At 38.8% G+C, this 18,692-nt stretch overlaps 1 protein-coding gene across 3 annotated transcripts in view; it reads right to left on the reverse strand.

Annotated features, from left to right (window-relative positions):
• Positions 1-14,147: 14,147 nt before the first annotated feature.
• PRMT3 (protein arginine methyltransferase 3) overlaps positions 14,148-18,692 on the reverse strand; it is a 124,380-nt gene continuing 119,835 nt past the window's right edge. For all 3 annotated transcript variants that reach the window (XM_072793776.1, XM_072793777.1, XM_072793778.1), the window contains one exon: positions 14,148-16,425. In XM_072793776.1, the coding sequence (XP_072649877.1) occupies positions 16,316-16,425 (110 nt within the window). In that variant the 3' untranslated portion in view covers positions 14,148-16,315. The remainder of the gene's footprint in view (positions 16,426-18,692) is intronic.

Here is an 18,692-nt window from a genome sequence, read left to right on the forward strand (position 1 = left end):
AGTACATCACACCTGAACACTGTCCACCTTTCAAGGCGGTGTGTAACCTGGGATCCTCTTTTCCTACTGCATTTCTCTTTATTCTAAACAGACTACTCTTTTTTGTTCTCTAAGTATATATTACAATCTTTGCCATTGCCATGTTTCCAATTCTAAAAAATATGAGGGCTCTTTGAAGAATAAAAGCAATAGACAAAACTACAGAAAAAAGAAAAAAATTCTGATTCCCACCCTCCAGAAATAAACAAAACATCTGTTCTTATATCTGTGTGTGTGTGTGTGTGTGTGTGTGTGTGTGTAATTATACCTAGATAGTGTTCTGAAATCTGGTTTCCTTCACTTTATAATATTGAGTAGACACCTTTCCATGCCAGTAAGTATAGATCATATCATCACCGGTAACAGCTGCATAGTGTGGTATCACATACATGTGCTATTGATGGACTGTATGGGTGAACTGTTTAATAAATTACCCTTCAATTGCAGTGACTTAAAACAATGACTTACATATAAGTATATATGTATTATATGCATAATTTATATAATTATACATATTCTATATAAATTCTACACTTAGATACAGATGGATAAATTAAAAATATATATATATATCACATGTCTGGAGGTTGGCTGGACTTTGGCGGACTTAGGCTGGCCTCAATTTATGGCTGCTCTGTCTATAGGGGCAAGGGTGGCTCTCCTCCAGGTGTCTCTCATCCTCCTTCTGCCCAGGTACCACTCAAAGCATATCACATAGCCAAAGCCAAAGTCAAGGAATGGGAAATAGACTTTGCTTATGATGAAGACATGTGAGTGCAGATTGGGGTAAAAAATTGAGACCCACAATTTAATCTACCACATATATAATTAGTTTTGTTTCCATTTTATAAATAATTAAGAGCCGTTTTGAGTCTCTCTGAACATACACCTCTGTTTCCTGGTCCAATTTTATCTTCTTGTGATGTTTCTAAAGTCAAATTGCTGTGTCAAATGACATATGCATTTCAAATATTGATTTATATTGTTTAATGGTATTCCAAAAATATACTATATTCCCTAATAATAGTGTAAGAGAATGCTGGTTTCCTCACATGTTTGCCACTATTAGATTTTATCAATTGGAAAAAAATTTTTTTTTTGCCCTAACATAAGAAATATGTTGTCTTAAGACATTTCTTTGATTATTATTAGTGAGGTTAGACATATTTTTATGTCTGTTGGTCTTTTGTGTGTTTTTTTGAGTGACCTCTTCGTGCCCTTTGCCCATACTCCTTTTCAAATAAAATCAGGTTTCTGCAAAACTACGGTGAAGTCACAGCTAGCTTCCCTTAACCCAGCTCTTGTGGGATTCCGTGTGCAGTCACCTCTCCACGATGCTCTTAGGCAGAATGCAGCTTGCTAAGTTGGCAAGGAGGCAAAGCATTGGAGGGGTTCATGCCCTTCAGGTGTCCGGGGAGAAGTCATGGATGCAAGAGAGCTAGGAGGACTTGGAGCCAGTCTTCTGTGAAAGGTGACAATTCCTGCTCCTGATGATGCTGACTCAGAAGGAAGAGGCCTGCTGTTAAGCCACCATTATCTTCTTGATGGCAAAAGAAAATTCCTCTCTAATCAATGTCATGGGCTGTCTAAGTGGTTTCTAATTAAGGGCATTTTTATTTAAATGTAAAATCTAAAATCACAGTCCAAGTTGGCAGGTTCAAGAAAAATGGCAAATCCTAAATCTTTCTAGTATGGCTAGAAATGCTTTGAACTTAGGAAAGAATGTCAGGAGACCCTTGCCTTCTTCCATACTGCTAATTGGGAAGCCTGAGATCCGGAGATGGAAGACTGGGCTAGAGGCCGAGTGGCATGAGAACAAGGGTAATCCTGGTGTAAACTCAGGTAGCACTTCTCAGGTGCTTGGCGCTGCTCTACGCGCTTCATGTATATGCTAACTCATTTAATCCTCGCCATGACCATACGAAATAGGAATTACTATTATTCCTGTGTTGTAGTGTAGGAAACGAAGACAGGAAGTTTTTATTTGCCCAGACTTTTGCTCAACTTTTATTTGCTCAACTTTTGCCCAAAGACCCTCAACCTCAAATGGTGGAGCCAGGATTCAAACTCAGGTGGTCTGGCTCCACAGCCAGTACTCTCTAATCACTTTGCTAGGATTTCCCCAGATGCACAGCATATCCCAAAGTGGAAGGAGCACCCATGCTGCAGGATGCTGAGGGCTAATACATGTAAAGGGGAACCTGGGGGTTGATGTTAACAGGTCTCTTTACCCCAACACTTCTTAGGGACTACAATACACCAATCTAAATGGTAGATTTTTAAAGAGGCAATCAATCATGCAGCACTTCCCAAATATATTTGACCTTTAAAATCTTGTTTCAGAAAAGACTGAAGAATTTGTATTCCACAGACCATGTGTTGTTAAACACTAGTATAGAGGGCTTTGGAGTCAGGCACACTGGCTTGTGACAGCTTGCGAGAGCCAGGTGTTCAATTTTCAGGTGACTGTGAAAGCCAGTGGAAGTCAGTGGCTCAACTCGGTCATTATTAAAAATTAAACCTACAATTAAATAAATTATATTACAAAGGGAATGGATACTCGAGACTTACCAGTTCCTAATTACTTTACTGCACTTTACTAGGCTCTTAAGGCTATACCTCTACTCAGGTCATTGTGTCTATATCATAGAAATATTCGTGTGGTTTGGAGCATCTTTTTTCCAGCTCCACGTTCGTGATGGCCTGTTGGTAACTTGAAATCAGCCATGATAAGGGTACTGACACCGCCAAAACTGGCAAAGCCTCCACATCAGGGCTCTTTTTAGGAGAGAAGGTCAGTTTCAGGAGGAGTGTAGACATGTTATGCTTAAAATACTGACTTCACTGTTAGGTACGATTTTGGGAAAATGACTTTTTGAGTTTTGGTCTTCTATTTCTTAAGATTGTCATGAGGGTTACATAAACCAGACTGGATTAAGGCAGTGTTCTCACACCTGGTCAGAATCACCTCAGGTTCCGGATGCGATTCAAGACCTATAGCATGGGACAGCCTGGGTGGCTCAGAGGTTTAGCGCCGCCTTCAGCCCAGGGTGTGATCCTGGAGACCCGGGATTGAGTCCCACATCAGGCTCCCTGCATGGAGCCTGCTTCTCCCTCTGCCTGTGTCTCTGCTTCTCTCTTTCTCTGTGTCTCTCATGAATAAATAAAATCCTTTTTTTTTTTAAAAAAAAAAAAAAAAAGATCTACAGCATGAGGATCTCCTTGGATGGTACCGAGGGATCTGCATTTTCAGTAAAGCTCCCCAGAACATGCACATACATTTGGGAACAAGCGGTAAAAGCTACCAATAGAGATTTCTGAGCCAAGAAGCTATGAGGAGTCATAGATCTCTTCTAACTTCAGCATAAACAGCAAGCACAAAATCAAGATTTCTAGGGTATGACTTGTTACAGGGCTGAGGCAGAGAAAGGGGCCCACTCTCCCCAGAGCTATTTCATGTCTATAATCCTCTCTAGGCTTGACCAGGACAGGACCACTTCTCTAGGCTATCCGAAGGATGTGGAAATAACTGTTTTTGAAATTGTACTTTGTAAAGCTCTTTACTATCACGAGCTTTTACCTGTCTTGCATCCAAATCTGGACAGGAAGGCCAAGACGCCAGGACTACTGCAGGCCATGCAAATCCTCTTGCTCATCATTGACACTGAACAAGGCCAACAGCAAAAGCAGATTTACCATATAAGCCCCTTGGCCAGACATCCCAGACCCTGTTCCTTCTCTCTTCAGCCCCAACCTGACTATCAGGGGGGATCAGAATTACTCCCTATTTTATTTTTACTACATAAAAAATGTTTATATATATATTATATATATTTACATGGTTATAAAATCTAAGAGTACAAGAGATCATCATCATAATAAAACAAGTTTCCCGTGCCCCAGTCCTCTTCAACCCAACTCCTCCCTAAAACCAACCTCTTTAAATTTATTAAATAATTTAAAATTTTTCTTGTGGTCACTTTTACATTTCTAAGTAATAGATCTCTATTTTTTGATGCATCTATTTTAGACATTATCTGTTCCTTTTTTCTATGATAGAGGATTTTGCTTACTTCTATTTTCATAACCTTCCCAGTGTCTATTACTCTCATTTCCATCATTAAACATTTTACACATACATTTTTTTTTTTTTTTTCTATGAATATTTCTTTTTTTTTTTTTTTTTTTTTTTAATTTATTTTTTTATTGGTGTTCAATTTACTAACATACAGAATAACCCCCAGTGCCCGTCACCCATTCACTCCCACCCCCCGCCCTCCTCCCCTTCTACCACCCCTAGTTCGTTTCCCAGAGTTAGCAGTCTTTATGTTCTGTCTCCCTTTCTGATATTTCCCACACATTTCTTCTCCCTTCCCTTATTTTCCCTTTCACTATTATTTATATTCCCCAAATGAATGAGAACATATAATGTTTGTCCTTCTCTGACTGACTTACTTCACTCAGCATAATACCCTCCAGTTCCATCCACGTTGAAGCAAATGGTGGGTATTTGTCATTTCTAATAGCTGAGTAATATTCCATTGTATACATTTATTGCTTATTCCATCAACCCTAGATCGTTTCGAGTTCTTACTGTACCCCTCCTCTTCCCAGCCCTTCCCAGTCAGCTACTATCTTCCCACATTATCAAGGCTAAATAGACTTGTGTGAGATGCAGTCTGCCCAGCCACGGCTGAGATTTTGAGATTGGCTACTGTCATCTTCCTGGCTCAGCATATTCAGGATTGCTGTCAAATATTGGCCACATAAAATGACAGCAGAGAACCTAACTCCGCATTCCTTCAGCTATCCCTTTTGTCTAAGGAAAAGGTAGGTTTTTGTTGTTGTTTGTCTTTTGCCCTGGATCACAGGAATTATCTCATTAAACCAAGAACATAGAACAGCATGAGGAGCCAGGGAAGATCAAGGTGTAAGGGGAATAAATCCTATTAGGGTCCCAGCAGGAGAGTCATTGGAGACACACACACTCATGAAAGAAAGACCTGGGGCTCTACTCATGTTCCTGTGGTCTCGGCTCCGGTTCCAAAGAGGGAAAAAGATATGCTGCTCACTTTCCGAAAAACATTTCAAAGCCATTTCTTAAACCACGCAAAAGGTTTAGTTCTTCCAAAAATCTTTAGGGAGAGATGGGAATAAAAACACCACTTTGAAAGAAATCCTTGCTGTCACTATTGCTATAAAACTATAAGGTTTAAAAAAGTTTTCTGATCAAGATCTCTCATTAGCTAAACTATTCCTAATTATCGGTATTATTAGTTTATGTAGCTGCGTGTGGAAGAGATTTTTGGCTACTCATAATTTTTCTTTGTTTCCCTATTAATAAATGAAACAGTATTAAAATGTTTTAGAAATAATATATTTGCGGGGCAGCTGCGTGGCTCCGTCAGTTAAGCATTTGACTCTTGATTTTGGCTCAGGTTGTGATCTCAGGGTCATGAGATCCAGTCTGTCCGTCTGTCCGTTGGCTCTGCCCTCAGCAGGAAGTCTGGTTATTCTCTCTCTCTCCCACTCCTCCTCTGCCCCCGCACTAAGATAATAAATAAACAAGTCTGTAAAAAAGGAAATAATATATTTGATCTTTTTAAGGAAGTTTAAACTATATCCATACAGCTTTCACAACTTACCAATATAGCAGAATTAGCCTTTGCCAATTTTAAAATACACCAAATTATTTTTTTGAAGAGGATCAACACGCAAGTAAATTAAAGACCATTTAAATGTGGGTACGTGGGTCCAGTTAGGGAATGAATAAATCACAGGAATAAAAGACACAGCATAAGAAATAGTCATGTTGTAACAGTGATGTAATAGGACAGATGGCAGCTATACTTGTGGTGAGCACAGCATAACCTGTAAACTTGTGGAATCGCTATGTTGTACACCTGAGACTAGTGTAACATTGGGTGTCAACTATACTAAGAAAACAGAAACCATTCGTAGCTTGTGGGTCCAGGAATCTCTCCTGGTAGATTTACCACTTGTCCTCAAATGCAGGTTTGCAGGTTCTGAAGAGTTTTATTGAAAAATGCAGATTTGGGGTTTTTCTGTGTGCTCAGAACCATTTGATGTTCTTAATACTCTGAAGTTTTGTTTGCTTTTTGAGAGAAAGAGAGAGAAAAAGAGGGAGCAAGCGAGCATGAGGGGGGGGGTGGGACAGGGAAAGGGAAAGAGGGAATCTTATGCAGGCTCCATGCCCAGCGTGGACCCTGATATGGGGCTCGATCTCATGACCCTGAGATCATGACCTGAGCCAAAATCAAGAGTCAGATGCTCAACCGACTGACCCACCCAGGTGCCCCAGGCTCTGAAGTTTTAAGACATCACTGTGGTTGAGAAAAAAGAAACATTTAAAATGTGCACTGATGATATGTAAAAGGTCTAATTCAGAGAGGCTAAATGAAGTAATCATAATAAATACAGGATTAAAGAGGAGAAACTGCCATAGTATCACTGGTTACTCAGAGCAAACTGCCAGCCTAGATTATTGGCCATAGAGGTGTTCATTTCTTCATTGAACAGATATTCCCTGAGCTCCTCCCATGCGTCAGAGCACAATACGCAGTTGATGAAGTGGACAAAGCCTCTGTCCTCCTGAAGCTTCCATATTAGAGGAAGGAGAAAGAAAATAAAAAAGATAAATTGATAAAGCATTGTGTGTATTAAGTGGCAGTATATGCTATGAGAAAAATAAAGGAGGGAAGGCAATTGGGAGTGTGAGCATGGGTTTTGCAACTTGACACCGGCCAGAGAAATCTTGAGAAAGTGACTCTCGAGCGCAGACGTGGAGATGAGGGAGTGGGTTCCGTGACCATCCGTGGGAAGAGCTCTCTGGGCAGAAGGGACAGCCTCAGACAGAAGTGTGCCCATCAAGCGTGAGGATGGAGAGAAGTGCGAGCACGGCTGGAGAGGACTTAGCTTTTCCTCTGAGTGAGCTGAGGAGCTTCCGGGAGTGGTTGAGTGAATGAGTAACAGTCCGACTTACATCTTAAGAGGATCGCCTCAGCTGATGTACTGAGGATAGAAGGAGGAACCGTGGAATGGGCCAGAAGCAGAAAGACCAGGTAGGAGGGTCTTAATCTTTTAATCTAAGTCAATGGTTCTCAAGCTTCCTTGGTTTTAGGACCCCTTCTTCAAAATTAAGAACCCCAAAGAGCTTTTGTTCATGTGGGTTACCTCTATTGATATTTTACCGTATTAGAAATTAAAACTGAGAAACATTTATATTTACTTATTAATTCTTTGAATAGTAATAAACCCACATGTTACCAAAATTAACATATTTTTATGGAAATAACTATATTTTCAAAACAAAAGAAACAGGAAAGTGAAGTTGTTTAGTATTTTTATAAATTTTTATTTTATTTTATTTTATTTTAATTTTATTTTATTTTATTTTAAGATTTTATTTATTTATTCATGAGAGACACAGGGAGAGAGAGAAGCAGAGAGAGAAGCAGGCTCCATGCAGGGAGCCCGATGTGGGACTCTATCCCGGGTCTCCAGGATTATGCCCTGGGCCAAAAGCAGGCACTCAACCGCTGAGCCACCCGGGGATCCCTACAAATCATTTTATTCTCTAGTTTAGTAGAAAACAGCTGGATTCTCATAGCTGCTTCTGCATTCAGTCTATTATGCTGTTTTGGTTGAGATATAGGACAAAAATATGGAATAACAGAGATAATCTTCCGCAGCACCCAACCCAAACTAGACAGGCAGTAGTTTTATAAAGGTTAGTTGCAGTGTGGAACCTAAAACTTTATCAGTAAACTTATATATTGTTTCATTAAAATCCAGGCTTTATCTTGCCCTTGGAATAAATATTTGTAACATTATGCATTCTGGGTGGGAGAGAGTTAGTTCACTGATGATGCAGATCTTTCAAAGGTTGACACACTACACTGTATAGTATCCAAAATCGAGGATGTTATTACTTCTGATAACATTCAGGATGTGCTACCCCCAAGTAGGGCATCTTGGCCTAGTGAGTATTTCAAGCTGAAGGAATCTGAGAATTGGAATGTGCGGGAAGGATTCTTCCTCCCTCCCTTCTATTTTGTTAGCTCTGCTTGTGATTTGTTGCTTCTCAGTAAACACGTGACCCCACGGTGTTCAACAGTGGCCAGTAGAACAAACATGTATTTGATCTGTTCTCATGATTTCTTCCACCCTCAGCAAAGACTTTCTGACCTTCCCCTGAAGCAGGTCATAAAGCCCTCATGTGAGAGGGGCTCTCCTGTCCTGGGAGAAAAGGATTACCTCCAAAAATGAAGGAACACGGACAGGACAGGCCTCCAACAAGCCTCGCTGTTTCCCCCAGTTGACTACATTTATCTTACCTTTGTCCCATCACATCTTACAACTTTCCACTCGTCATCAAACCTAAGCATAAAAACCTCAGGCTTATTTGTTTCTTTGGGCCTTCATTCACTTCTTTATGGGGGCTCCTGTGTTATGTAAGACTTAGAGGCATACCTCAGAGATACTGGGGTTTAGTTCCAGACCACTGCAATAAAGCAAATGCCGTAATCAAGGGAGTCCAATGGATTTCTTGTTTTTTGGTGCCTATAAAAGTTATGTTTACACTCTACTGTAGTCTATTAAGTGTGTAATAGCTTTATGGCTAAAAACAATGTACATACTTTAAAGATATTTTATTGCTAAAAAATGCTAAACCTCATCCGAGCTTTTTTTTTTTTTAATAAAGATTTTATTTATTCATGAGACATACACAGAAAGAGAAGCAGAGACACAGGCAGGGGGAGAAGCAGGCTCCATGCAGGGAGCCCGATGTGGGATTCGATTCCCAGGCCCCGAGGATCACGACCTGAGCCAAAGGCAGATGCTCAACTGCTGAGCCACCCAGGTGTCCCTCATCTGAGCTTTCAGTGAGTCCTGGTCTTTTTTGCTGGAAGGTCCTGGGAGGTTAAGGGCTGCTGACTGGTCAGGATGGTGGCTGAAGGTTGGGGTGGCTGTGGCGATTTCTTTAATAAGACAACAATGAAGTTTGCCAAACTGATGGACTCTTTCATTTACTAATGATTCTCTGTAGCATGCGATGCTATGTGATGGCATTTTACCTACAGTAGAACTTCCAATGTTGACGTCGATCCTCTCAAACTGCCACTGCTTTACCAGTTTATGTAATATTCTAAATCCTGTCGTCATTTCAACAATCTCGACCAGGGCATTCTGTCTCAAGAAACCACTTTCCGCCCTCAGCCATAAGGAGGAAGTCCCCAGCCCTTCGTGTTATATTGAGATTTCACCAAGTCACATCTTCAGGCTCCACTTCCAATTTTGTTCTCTTGCTATGTCTCCAGTGTGTGCATTTACTTCCTCCACTGAAGTCCCGACCCCTCAAAATCATCCAGGAGGGTTGGAATCAACTTCTTCCAAACTCCTGTTCATGCTGATATTTTGACCTCTTCCCATGAATCACAAATGTTCTTAATGGCATCTAGAATGGCGAATCTTTTCCAGAAGGTTTTCAGTTTACTTTGCCCGGACTCATCAGAGGAATCACTACCTATGGCAGCTCCAAATGTAGTTAGTTCTTAAATAAACCGTGAAAGCTGGTATTCCTCCTTGACCTACAGGCTGCAGGACGGATGTTGGGTTAGCAGGCATGAAAACATCATCAACCTCGCTACACATCTCTATCAGAGCACTTGGGTGACTAGGCGCACAGTCAATGAGCAGTAATATTTTGAAAGGAAGCTTTTTTTTTTTTTTTTTTCTGAGCATCACATTTCAACGGTGGGCTTAAAATACACAGTGAGCCGTGCTGTAAACAGATGTGCTGTCATCTAGGCTTTGTCGTTCCATTTATAGAGCAACAGCCGGGGGAGATTTAGCATAATTCTTCAGCCCCTCAGATTTTCAGAATAGTAAAAGAACCACAGCCTTAACTGAGTCACTGGCTGCGTTAGCTCCTAATAAGGGTCAGCCTAACCTCTGAAACTGAAGGCCTGGCACTGCCTTCTCTCTAGCTAAGTCCCAGATGATACCTTCCAACAGACGCCTGTTTTACCTGCACTGGAAATTTTTTTTTTTTAATTTTTATTTATTTGTGATAGTCACAGAGAGAGAGAGAGAGAATGCGGCAGAGACACAGGCAGAGGGAGAAGCAGGCTCCATGCACCGGGAGCCCGACGTGGGATTCGATCCCGGGTCTCCGGGATCGCGCCCTGGGCCAAAGGCAGGCGCCAAACCGCTGCGCCACCCAGGGATCCCTGGAAATTTGTTGTTGAGTGCAGCCACCTGCATTATGGTCTTAGCTAGATGTCCTGGTAACTTGCTGCAGCTTCAGCATCACCGCTTGCTGCTTCACCTTGCACTATTGTGTTACAGAGACGGCTTCTTTCCTTAAAGCTCATGAACCAACCTCTGCTGCCTTCAGGCTTTTCTGCAGCTTCCTCACCTCCCTCAGCCTTCATAGAATTGGAGAGTTAAGGCCTTCCTCTACATCAGGCCTTCGCTAAGGGAAATGTGGTGGCTGGTTTGAGCTTCTATCCAGACCACTAAAACTTTCTCCCTATCAGCAATAAGGCTGTTTCATTTTCTTACAATTTGTGTGTACACGGAGTGGAACTTTTAATTTCCTTCAGGAACTTTTCCTTTGCATTCACAACTTGGCTAACTGGCACAAGAGGCTTAGTTTTTCGTTTATCTCTGCCTTCAACACATCTTCCTCACTAAGCTTTACCATTTCTGCTTTTGATTTAAAGTGAGATATGTGTAACTTTTCCTTTCACTTCAACACTCAGAGGCTACGGTACAGTTCTTAATTTGCCTCATTTCAATATTGTTGTTAACAGGGAATAGGGGAGGCCCCAGGAGAGGGAGAGAGACAGGGGAATGGCTAGTCCATGGAGCAGTCAAAACAATCACTTATTAAGCTCACTGTCTCATATGGGTGCAGTTTGTGGTGCCCCAAAACAATTACAACAATAACATCAAACATCACTGATTGCAGATCATTATAAGAAATACAGTAACAAAGAAAAAGTTTGAAATATTGTGAGAATTACCCAAATTACAGGGACATGAAGTGAGCAAATGCTATTAAAAAAATGGTTGTGGTTGCCACAAACCTTCAATCTGCAAAAAATCTGCAAAGCACAATAAAGTGAAATGCAATAAAACAACATTATCTGTGTTAAATAAATGTGTATGCTTTTCTCTTGTTAATCTTGTCTTTTGTTACAGGGGTCATAGCTGAGAACTTAAGAGTAGAGCAAAAAGTTAATTTTTCTTCCCCTATACCACTAATCTTTAAGTACTGGGAAGCTCTGAGCTCACAGTGATGGATACAGTATTTCAAAAATTTCAATTTTAGCTTGAAAACTAGTATTTTATCATTAGCAACAAATTCTACCAGTTGTTTTATTTGAAGTGATAAGCTCAGGGTTTTTTTTTTTTTTGTCATTGCTTCAAGTAAAAATAGTATTTCATGAAAAAAGTGGCTGTTTAGATCACAAATCAATTGTACAAGTGCTTTCTCTGGAGACAAATACTGTATTTCAGCATGCAGCAAAAGTGTTTTATTAGTATCATAGGGAAAGGAATATTAAAAAGACATGTACTCAAGGGTCAAGATATAATTGAGTTCTGGGTATGGCCAGTCCTAGAGGATGACCATAGGAGTGAGTGGCTGAGTTAAGGTAAAGGGCAAGATCATTGGATGAGTCAAAAGGTCGGGGTATAAAAGGATCATTCACGAGATCTTAAACTCACTGAGCAGGAGCAGTGTGGGGCAGTATTGGCAGTTAGAAGTTTTAAGGAATGGAGATTAATATGGAGGTAGGGAGTTGAGAGTGACAAGGTAAGATGGTTTGTGTTACAGTCTTGATGACAAAAGCTAAAGATAGGAGGGGGTAGGAAGGTTTTGGAGAGAACGGTCTATAACTGGCAACCAAAAGCAAGGAAGTCACCTATCACACATCCAAGTCTAGGGAGAGAAGTGGTGGTGTGGGAGAGGACAGTCATTTAAGAGGTCTGTGGGGAAGCAATGTCCTCAGGAAGGGCAAGGGATTTCAGAAAGGAGACATACAGACCTGCACAGGGATATGAGACTGGGATGCAGAGCGAGCTGGGATGCCTAGGCTTCACCTTCCTTTACTATTTATTAAACTATTGTCTTCATTTTAAACAATTACAGTGAACACCAGGAGAGACTACTTTTGTATTATTTTGCTATAATCTAGGGCTAAATGAATGCTAACTGTTCCACATTGCCCAAGATGTTGAGGCAATATATGAAAACTGTTTTTTTGGTAGACTTTTTGGCACCCAAGCCTTTATTGGAAAGGACAAGTGAATTGCTAAGGCACTTTAAAGGTACTTCACTTATTCATCATTCTGCTTGGAAAAGTTCATCCTAACTTTATGGTAAGGAAACAAACACAAAATCATTAAACATACACGAGCCTCCAAGGCAACATGGCCTCATTTGATAGCTGGGCAGGAACTTTATTATGTCTTCCCACGAGGCCTAGTGCATTAGTATAATAGGGACACCCCATTCTAGGGTGAGGACCAAGCAAGGCGGGCATGGTGGAGCCTCAAAGCATGTGGAAAAGTGCTGACATAAAGCAATTTCCCCAACTGTCTCTAATGTTGGCAGTTACTTTGGGTCTAGAGCCCTCTCAAACATCCAGAGGTTAGTGAGATACATAGAAGTCCTTCATTATTAGTTTAGTTTGTAGCTTGTGGGTGGGGTTCAATCATCTCTAGCTTTGAAAGTTCTGTTTGCACCTTTCTCTGGTCTTACTAAAACTTTCTAAATGAAGTTCATAATCAGCTACAAAGTTTTAGTATACTAATTTCCTTTGCACAGGCACGGTTACAAATCCAGATAGCAGTCTCAAGTATTAAATGCTATATACTTATATTTATATCTATATATTTAAGATTTACCCATGAGAGACTGAAGGAGAGGCAGAGACACAGGCCAAGGGAGAAGCAGGCTCCCCACAGGGAGCCCGACGCGGGACTCAATTCCAGGGCACCAGGATCATGCTCTGAGCCAAAGGCAGACGCTCAACCACTGAGCCACCCAGGTGTTTATATATATATATATATATATATGCGTTTATATATACATGCATTTATATATATATGCATTTATATATGTCTATATATGTATTTTAAATTAAGTCTTGGTTAATCCTCTAAGTCTCATAAATGAAGTACATCCAGTTGCTTAGCTCCATATTTGTAAGAACTATAGTCTTTGTAATGTGTTCCCTTGTGTATATATTTTCTGCCAAGGCCATTAAGGAATCTTGTGAAGAAATACTCTACCTACACTATTGGCGATCTCTACGTCCAATAAAACTTTATCAAAATGGGCAATGGGGTGGATTTGGCCCCAGGCTAAAAGTTTGCCAACCCACAGCAGGCAATGCTTGACCTCAGCTATCTCACTGAACTTGCCTTTCATCACAGATTCAAATTCTTGACAGTACTGTATATTTAATATGTCTTTGAGATACTCTTCACAGAAAAATCTGAAACCCTAGATGTTTTGGATCTATGCTATAGCCAAGCAGCTTAAATGACCATTTCTGGCATGACTGGAAGTAGCTTAAGTGATGTATCATCTTGTTTTAATCTTTCCTATTCAAAGTTCTTAGCAGTACTATAAGCACACTTGCTCCACTTGAGAGCTGACTGATGGTATTACTATGAGCTGATTTCTAGTCGGTAACTTCACAGAATACAGTTTAGATATTCCACTTTAAAAAGAGAGAAGGGTAGAATAATGAAAAACACAGGTGGACCACATTGGTTAGTCTAGATTAAGTGGTAAGAAAGCAAATAACTCTGTAGGACCAGAATTACTTGCCCTCCCTCTCAAACAGGGATTATTTCAAAGTGAAATGACAGCTCCCTCATTTATTTCACAGTGTTCCTAGCAGCTGAGGTTCCTTGTTGGACCACTTTGTCCCACGCGGTATCCCCTCAAGAGTTGTTGAAACACTCCTTCAAAAATGCTCTGTTTGGAAAATACTGTTCTAGTGAATAGAGAGGACTGTTTGGATAAATCCCACACATTACAAAAGAACAATTATCACAAAGAAAAATAGGAGGAAAAATGTATTCTTTTAATGGAAATGAAATAAAATCCTTGGAACAGAGTAGTTTGCTCTCCATATATGTGTATATGCCACAGCATGAAAGGATAGTGTATTTATCATTGTCAAGGGCTAGGAAGTTTTTAATTATTTGTAGCAGTTTAACAGCTGAAATTCTAATTGAAGAGCTAACATTTGGACTCTCCTATTCTCATAAAATGTTTAGGCACACACATTAGGATGTTTTAGCCTAGGAAGGCAAATGGAAAAGAACAGAGATCTACCAACTATAGTTGGGTTATTTATAACCAGGAGAAAATCAAAGGAGCCATTGGGTGAAAATCCTATACAAATCAAACAAGAGTTTTCAAAAATATCAGTTTGGGAAATACTTTTTTAAATAGTAAAAAATATTTGGTATGCACTTACATGAAATAAAAACAAAACAAAATAGATGGTTTTTGGTTACTTTAAATAGTCATGAAATCTTTTTATGGAAATCTTCCTTATTCTTATCGCCTTACCATACTCGAATTTGTACATGAAATCATTCCAGACAAAATTTAAAGTACTTTGAGGTATATTATCAGCACCACACATTTCTAGTAATATTCTAAATTCAAATACAAGCTGGTTGGTTTTAACTCCGTGAAAACAAATCATGCTTATAGAAGAAGACTTAAGAGACTATGGTCTAAAACACATCATTTGAAGGGGTTAATTTTCCCATTGCTACAAGTCCAGTTCTGTAAGACCAAAAGACAATTTTTGAATAGTTTTTGCTATATTAATTTCCTTGAAATCTCCCCACACATTCATGTACTTAAGGGTAGTATTTGATGAGGGAACAATTCCCAAAAAATCTAATGTAGATACCACATATTCCATGAAAGGGATCCTTGACTGCATGATGACGATACCATCACCTTACTAAGTGTCTTCTAGGTGTCTGGCACCGGTTGAAGTAGTTGAAATGTATTAACTCATAAACTGGCACATTCATAGAGGGAGAGAGAGGTTAAGGAACAGGACTAAGGCCAGACAGCAAGTATGAGCTGTCACCAGAGCCTGCACCTAGAAACGGACTCCAGAGCTTGTACTGCTCAACACTATGCTATGTATGTCTTGTGTATGTCTTATTTTGAAAAAGAACTAGCTGTTGAACTGAAAACTATATGACCCAGCTGTCCTTAAATCCTTATTTTCTTAAAGATGATTCCTTTAAGACTTGTTTTAAATGCTTCTGATTTTATAAAAGACTTTATATGTTAAAAATACCATTTTATAATGCTAATGGTTGTACACATTTTATTGAATATTTTCTATTCTGCATTTCAAATTGAGTCAACAACTATAAATAACACAACTATAAGTATATTATCAGTTACATGTTTAACTCTGCACATAAATTTGGTGTGAAAAAGTCATATTAGTAAATAAGTACTTATTTTTCCCTTTAAAAACTTGTATGAAACCTAGGATAAATGTATTGAAGTTAGATTTCCTGGATAGTACTAGAAAACTATATAGCAAAAGAATATTCGCAAAGAGGAAAGAAGCTACAAAATGAAACATTCAGAACTAGAGCATGATCAACTAAGCTGTCTTTCAAATATTATTTGTGTGATGCTCTTTTCCATATTTTAGTCTCTCCCACTTGCTCTTTAATTATATTGATATTCTAGCAAATAATACAATGAAAAACTACTCTTCAGGGTAGAAATCTGCAATAAAATGTATAATAGCTTGTGTATAGTTACTAATTGAATAAAACATTATCCAAGTAACTGATCAGTTACTGGTGTTTAAAATTTATAGTAAGAAACATTAAAAATAACAGAAGACTATCTCTGTTTCATATTTAGGCCTATTTAAATGGTTTCCAATATAGCTAACCTCAATGTAGGGGTTACATTTAGTAAAATCTTGCTGACTAGACTTCGAAGACTGATTATGTAGGTGGTCCACTAGGATCAGTTGGTTCCCTTTCTAAACTGAATTTTATCAGATTCCTACCATGTGTCTCTGAGGAGGCACATTAGAGGAGGCTCCTATTGAGGAGGCTCATTCGAAGGATCCAGCATCCATATGTTCACCAAAAAACTCTCTTTCCACCCCCTATCCATATCCCACCCTCACAGTAAGAACCGAAAGTTAGTTGTGCTTTTGTAGCTTTTTCACTGGAGACCGTAAGTTTGAGTTGAATTATTCAATGTGAGAGTCACAATGAGAGAACGTGGATCTTTCTTATTCTTGTGGACTGTGATCTTTCCTTTCAAGGCTTCACCTATAGAAGAAAGGCAAAAGATGTGTTTAAAAACTCAAGGAATATAGTCTAGCAGAAATGTAATAATGTACCCTTAATATTTTTCTTTTTTTGATGTGAGATGTTTCACTAACTCAAAAAAATTAATAGGATTAATTTTTAGGGCAATTTTATGTCATTTTTGAACAAAGTAGATTAAAAAATGAACAATTTTAACTTATAATAGAATATTTAAAGCAAAAATAACAATGTATTGGAGAACAATACATGTACAACACCATGTGGGGAAGTGAAATTTTTTATTATAACAATAGCTCAGAGAAACAGAGGGGGTAAATGGAAGTAAATTACTGAAAGAGTCTTAAAAGTATAAATGAAATGGTATACTATTGTTTAATGGTAATCTGTGGCAAAGCTAAAAATACATGCTGGAACTCTAGAGCAACAGTTATAAAAACAAATCCAACACATGTAGTTAATTAGCCAAGGGTGGAGATATATCAATCCAAAAAAAAAAAAAAAAAAGGTAAGAGGAGGAATAAATGATAGACGGGATACAGCAAAAACAAAACAGCAAATGATAGAATTAAATTTAGTATCACGATAATAACATTAACTGTAATATGTTTAATATTCTTTGAATATAAAGACAGGGCCAAAGTAAAAGGAAGGAGAAATATTCTATATAATGTAATTTTGTACTAATAATAGAGAGTCTGAAATGGCAGTATTAATTTCAGGCAAAGGTCAGTTCAGGAAAAAAATATATAATCAGAGGTAAAGAGACACATTCCAAAATGACCATTCAATTAGTAAAGAGACATAATGACTTTTATGTATGTATGACTGTGTGATTACAGAGTTTCAAAACGCATGATGCAAATCTGAGAGAACCATAGGAAGTCACAGACAATCTGCAATTACCACTGGAAATTTCACCTAACAACTACATACAAAACCAGAAAGAATATGGAAGACTTAACACACTATTAACCAATTGGACCTGGTTGACATCTACAGAACCAAGACAGATTACATCTACATATGCTGGGTCATAAAACAAATTTTAATATATTTATTTATTTTTAAAAATTTATTTAGTTAAGGTGGTTTTTTTTTTTTAAAGATTTTATTTATTTATTCATGATAGAGAGAGAGAGAGAGAGAGAGAGAGAGGCAGAGACACAGGCAGAGGGAGAAGCAGGCTCCATGCCGGGAGCCCGATGCGGGACTTGATCCCGGGACTCCAGGATCGCGCCCTGGGCCAAAAAGGCAGGCGCTAAACCACTGAGCCACCCAGGGATCCCCCAATTTTAATATAAACATTAAGAAATCATATAGATTATGTTCTCTGACCAAAACTGAATAAAATTAAAAGTTAAAGATACTTGAATAATCCCCATTTAGGAATTAAACAAAGACTTCTAAATTATTCCATAAATCAAAATAAAAATCACAAAGTTAGGCAGCATTTTGATCTGAATAATAATGAATCACGACATATAAAAATATGTGGCCTATAATTCAAATAGTGCTTAGAGGAAAAGTTTATAACTTTAAATGCTTACATTAGAAAACAAAGAAAACAGGCACAGAGGTCTTAACTGGTGAAGTCTATCAAATGTTTAAGGAAAAATAATACCAAATATAAATTCTTAAAAAAATAAAGGAAGGAATACTCCCCAACACATCTTTTCTGGACAGCACTACCCTGATACCAAAACAAGATAAATTCATTAAAAGAAAACTGCAGATGAATATCCCTCATAAACAAAGATTCAAAAATCCTTTGACTAAAGGGAAAAAAATATTACCGTCTCATAAAATACAGAAAAAACATCTGACAAAATTAATTTATAGCAACTTTCAGCAAGCTAGCAATAGAAGGAATCTTCTTCAAGCTGATAAAGGGAATCTATGAGAGACTCTAGATTACAGTCTTCAAAAAGAAAGAAAAATGATTTATTTATTTATTTTAGAGAGAAAGAGAGCGAGCGAGCATGTGGGAGGAAGGGCAAAGGGAGGGGGAGAAAGAGAATCTCCAGCAGACTCCCCACTGGGCTTGATTCCAGGATCCTGAGATCATAACCTGAGCCAAAACCAAGAGACTGCTGCTTAAACGACTGAGCCACCCAGCACCCCACAGATAACATTCTTAATGTTACAAGACTGAATGTGTTCTTCCTAAGATTGGGACTGAGGGAAGGATGATCATTCTGACCAACTCTAATTCATATTCCACCAGATGTACTAGTCAGGCATGAATGTGTGGGGAAGGAAGAAAAAAG

Source organism: Canis lupus, chromosome 23 (genome assembly GCF_048164855.1).
Source record: "Canis lupus baileyi chromosome 23, mCanLup2.hap1, whole genome shotgun sequence".
Taxonomy (NCBI): Eukaryota; Metazoa; Chordata; class Mammalia; order Carnivora; family Canidae; genus Canis; species Canis lupus.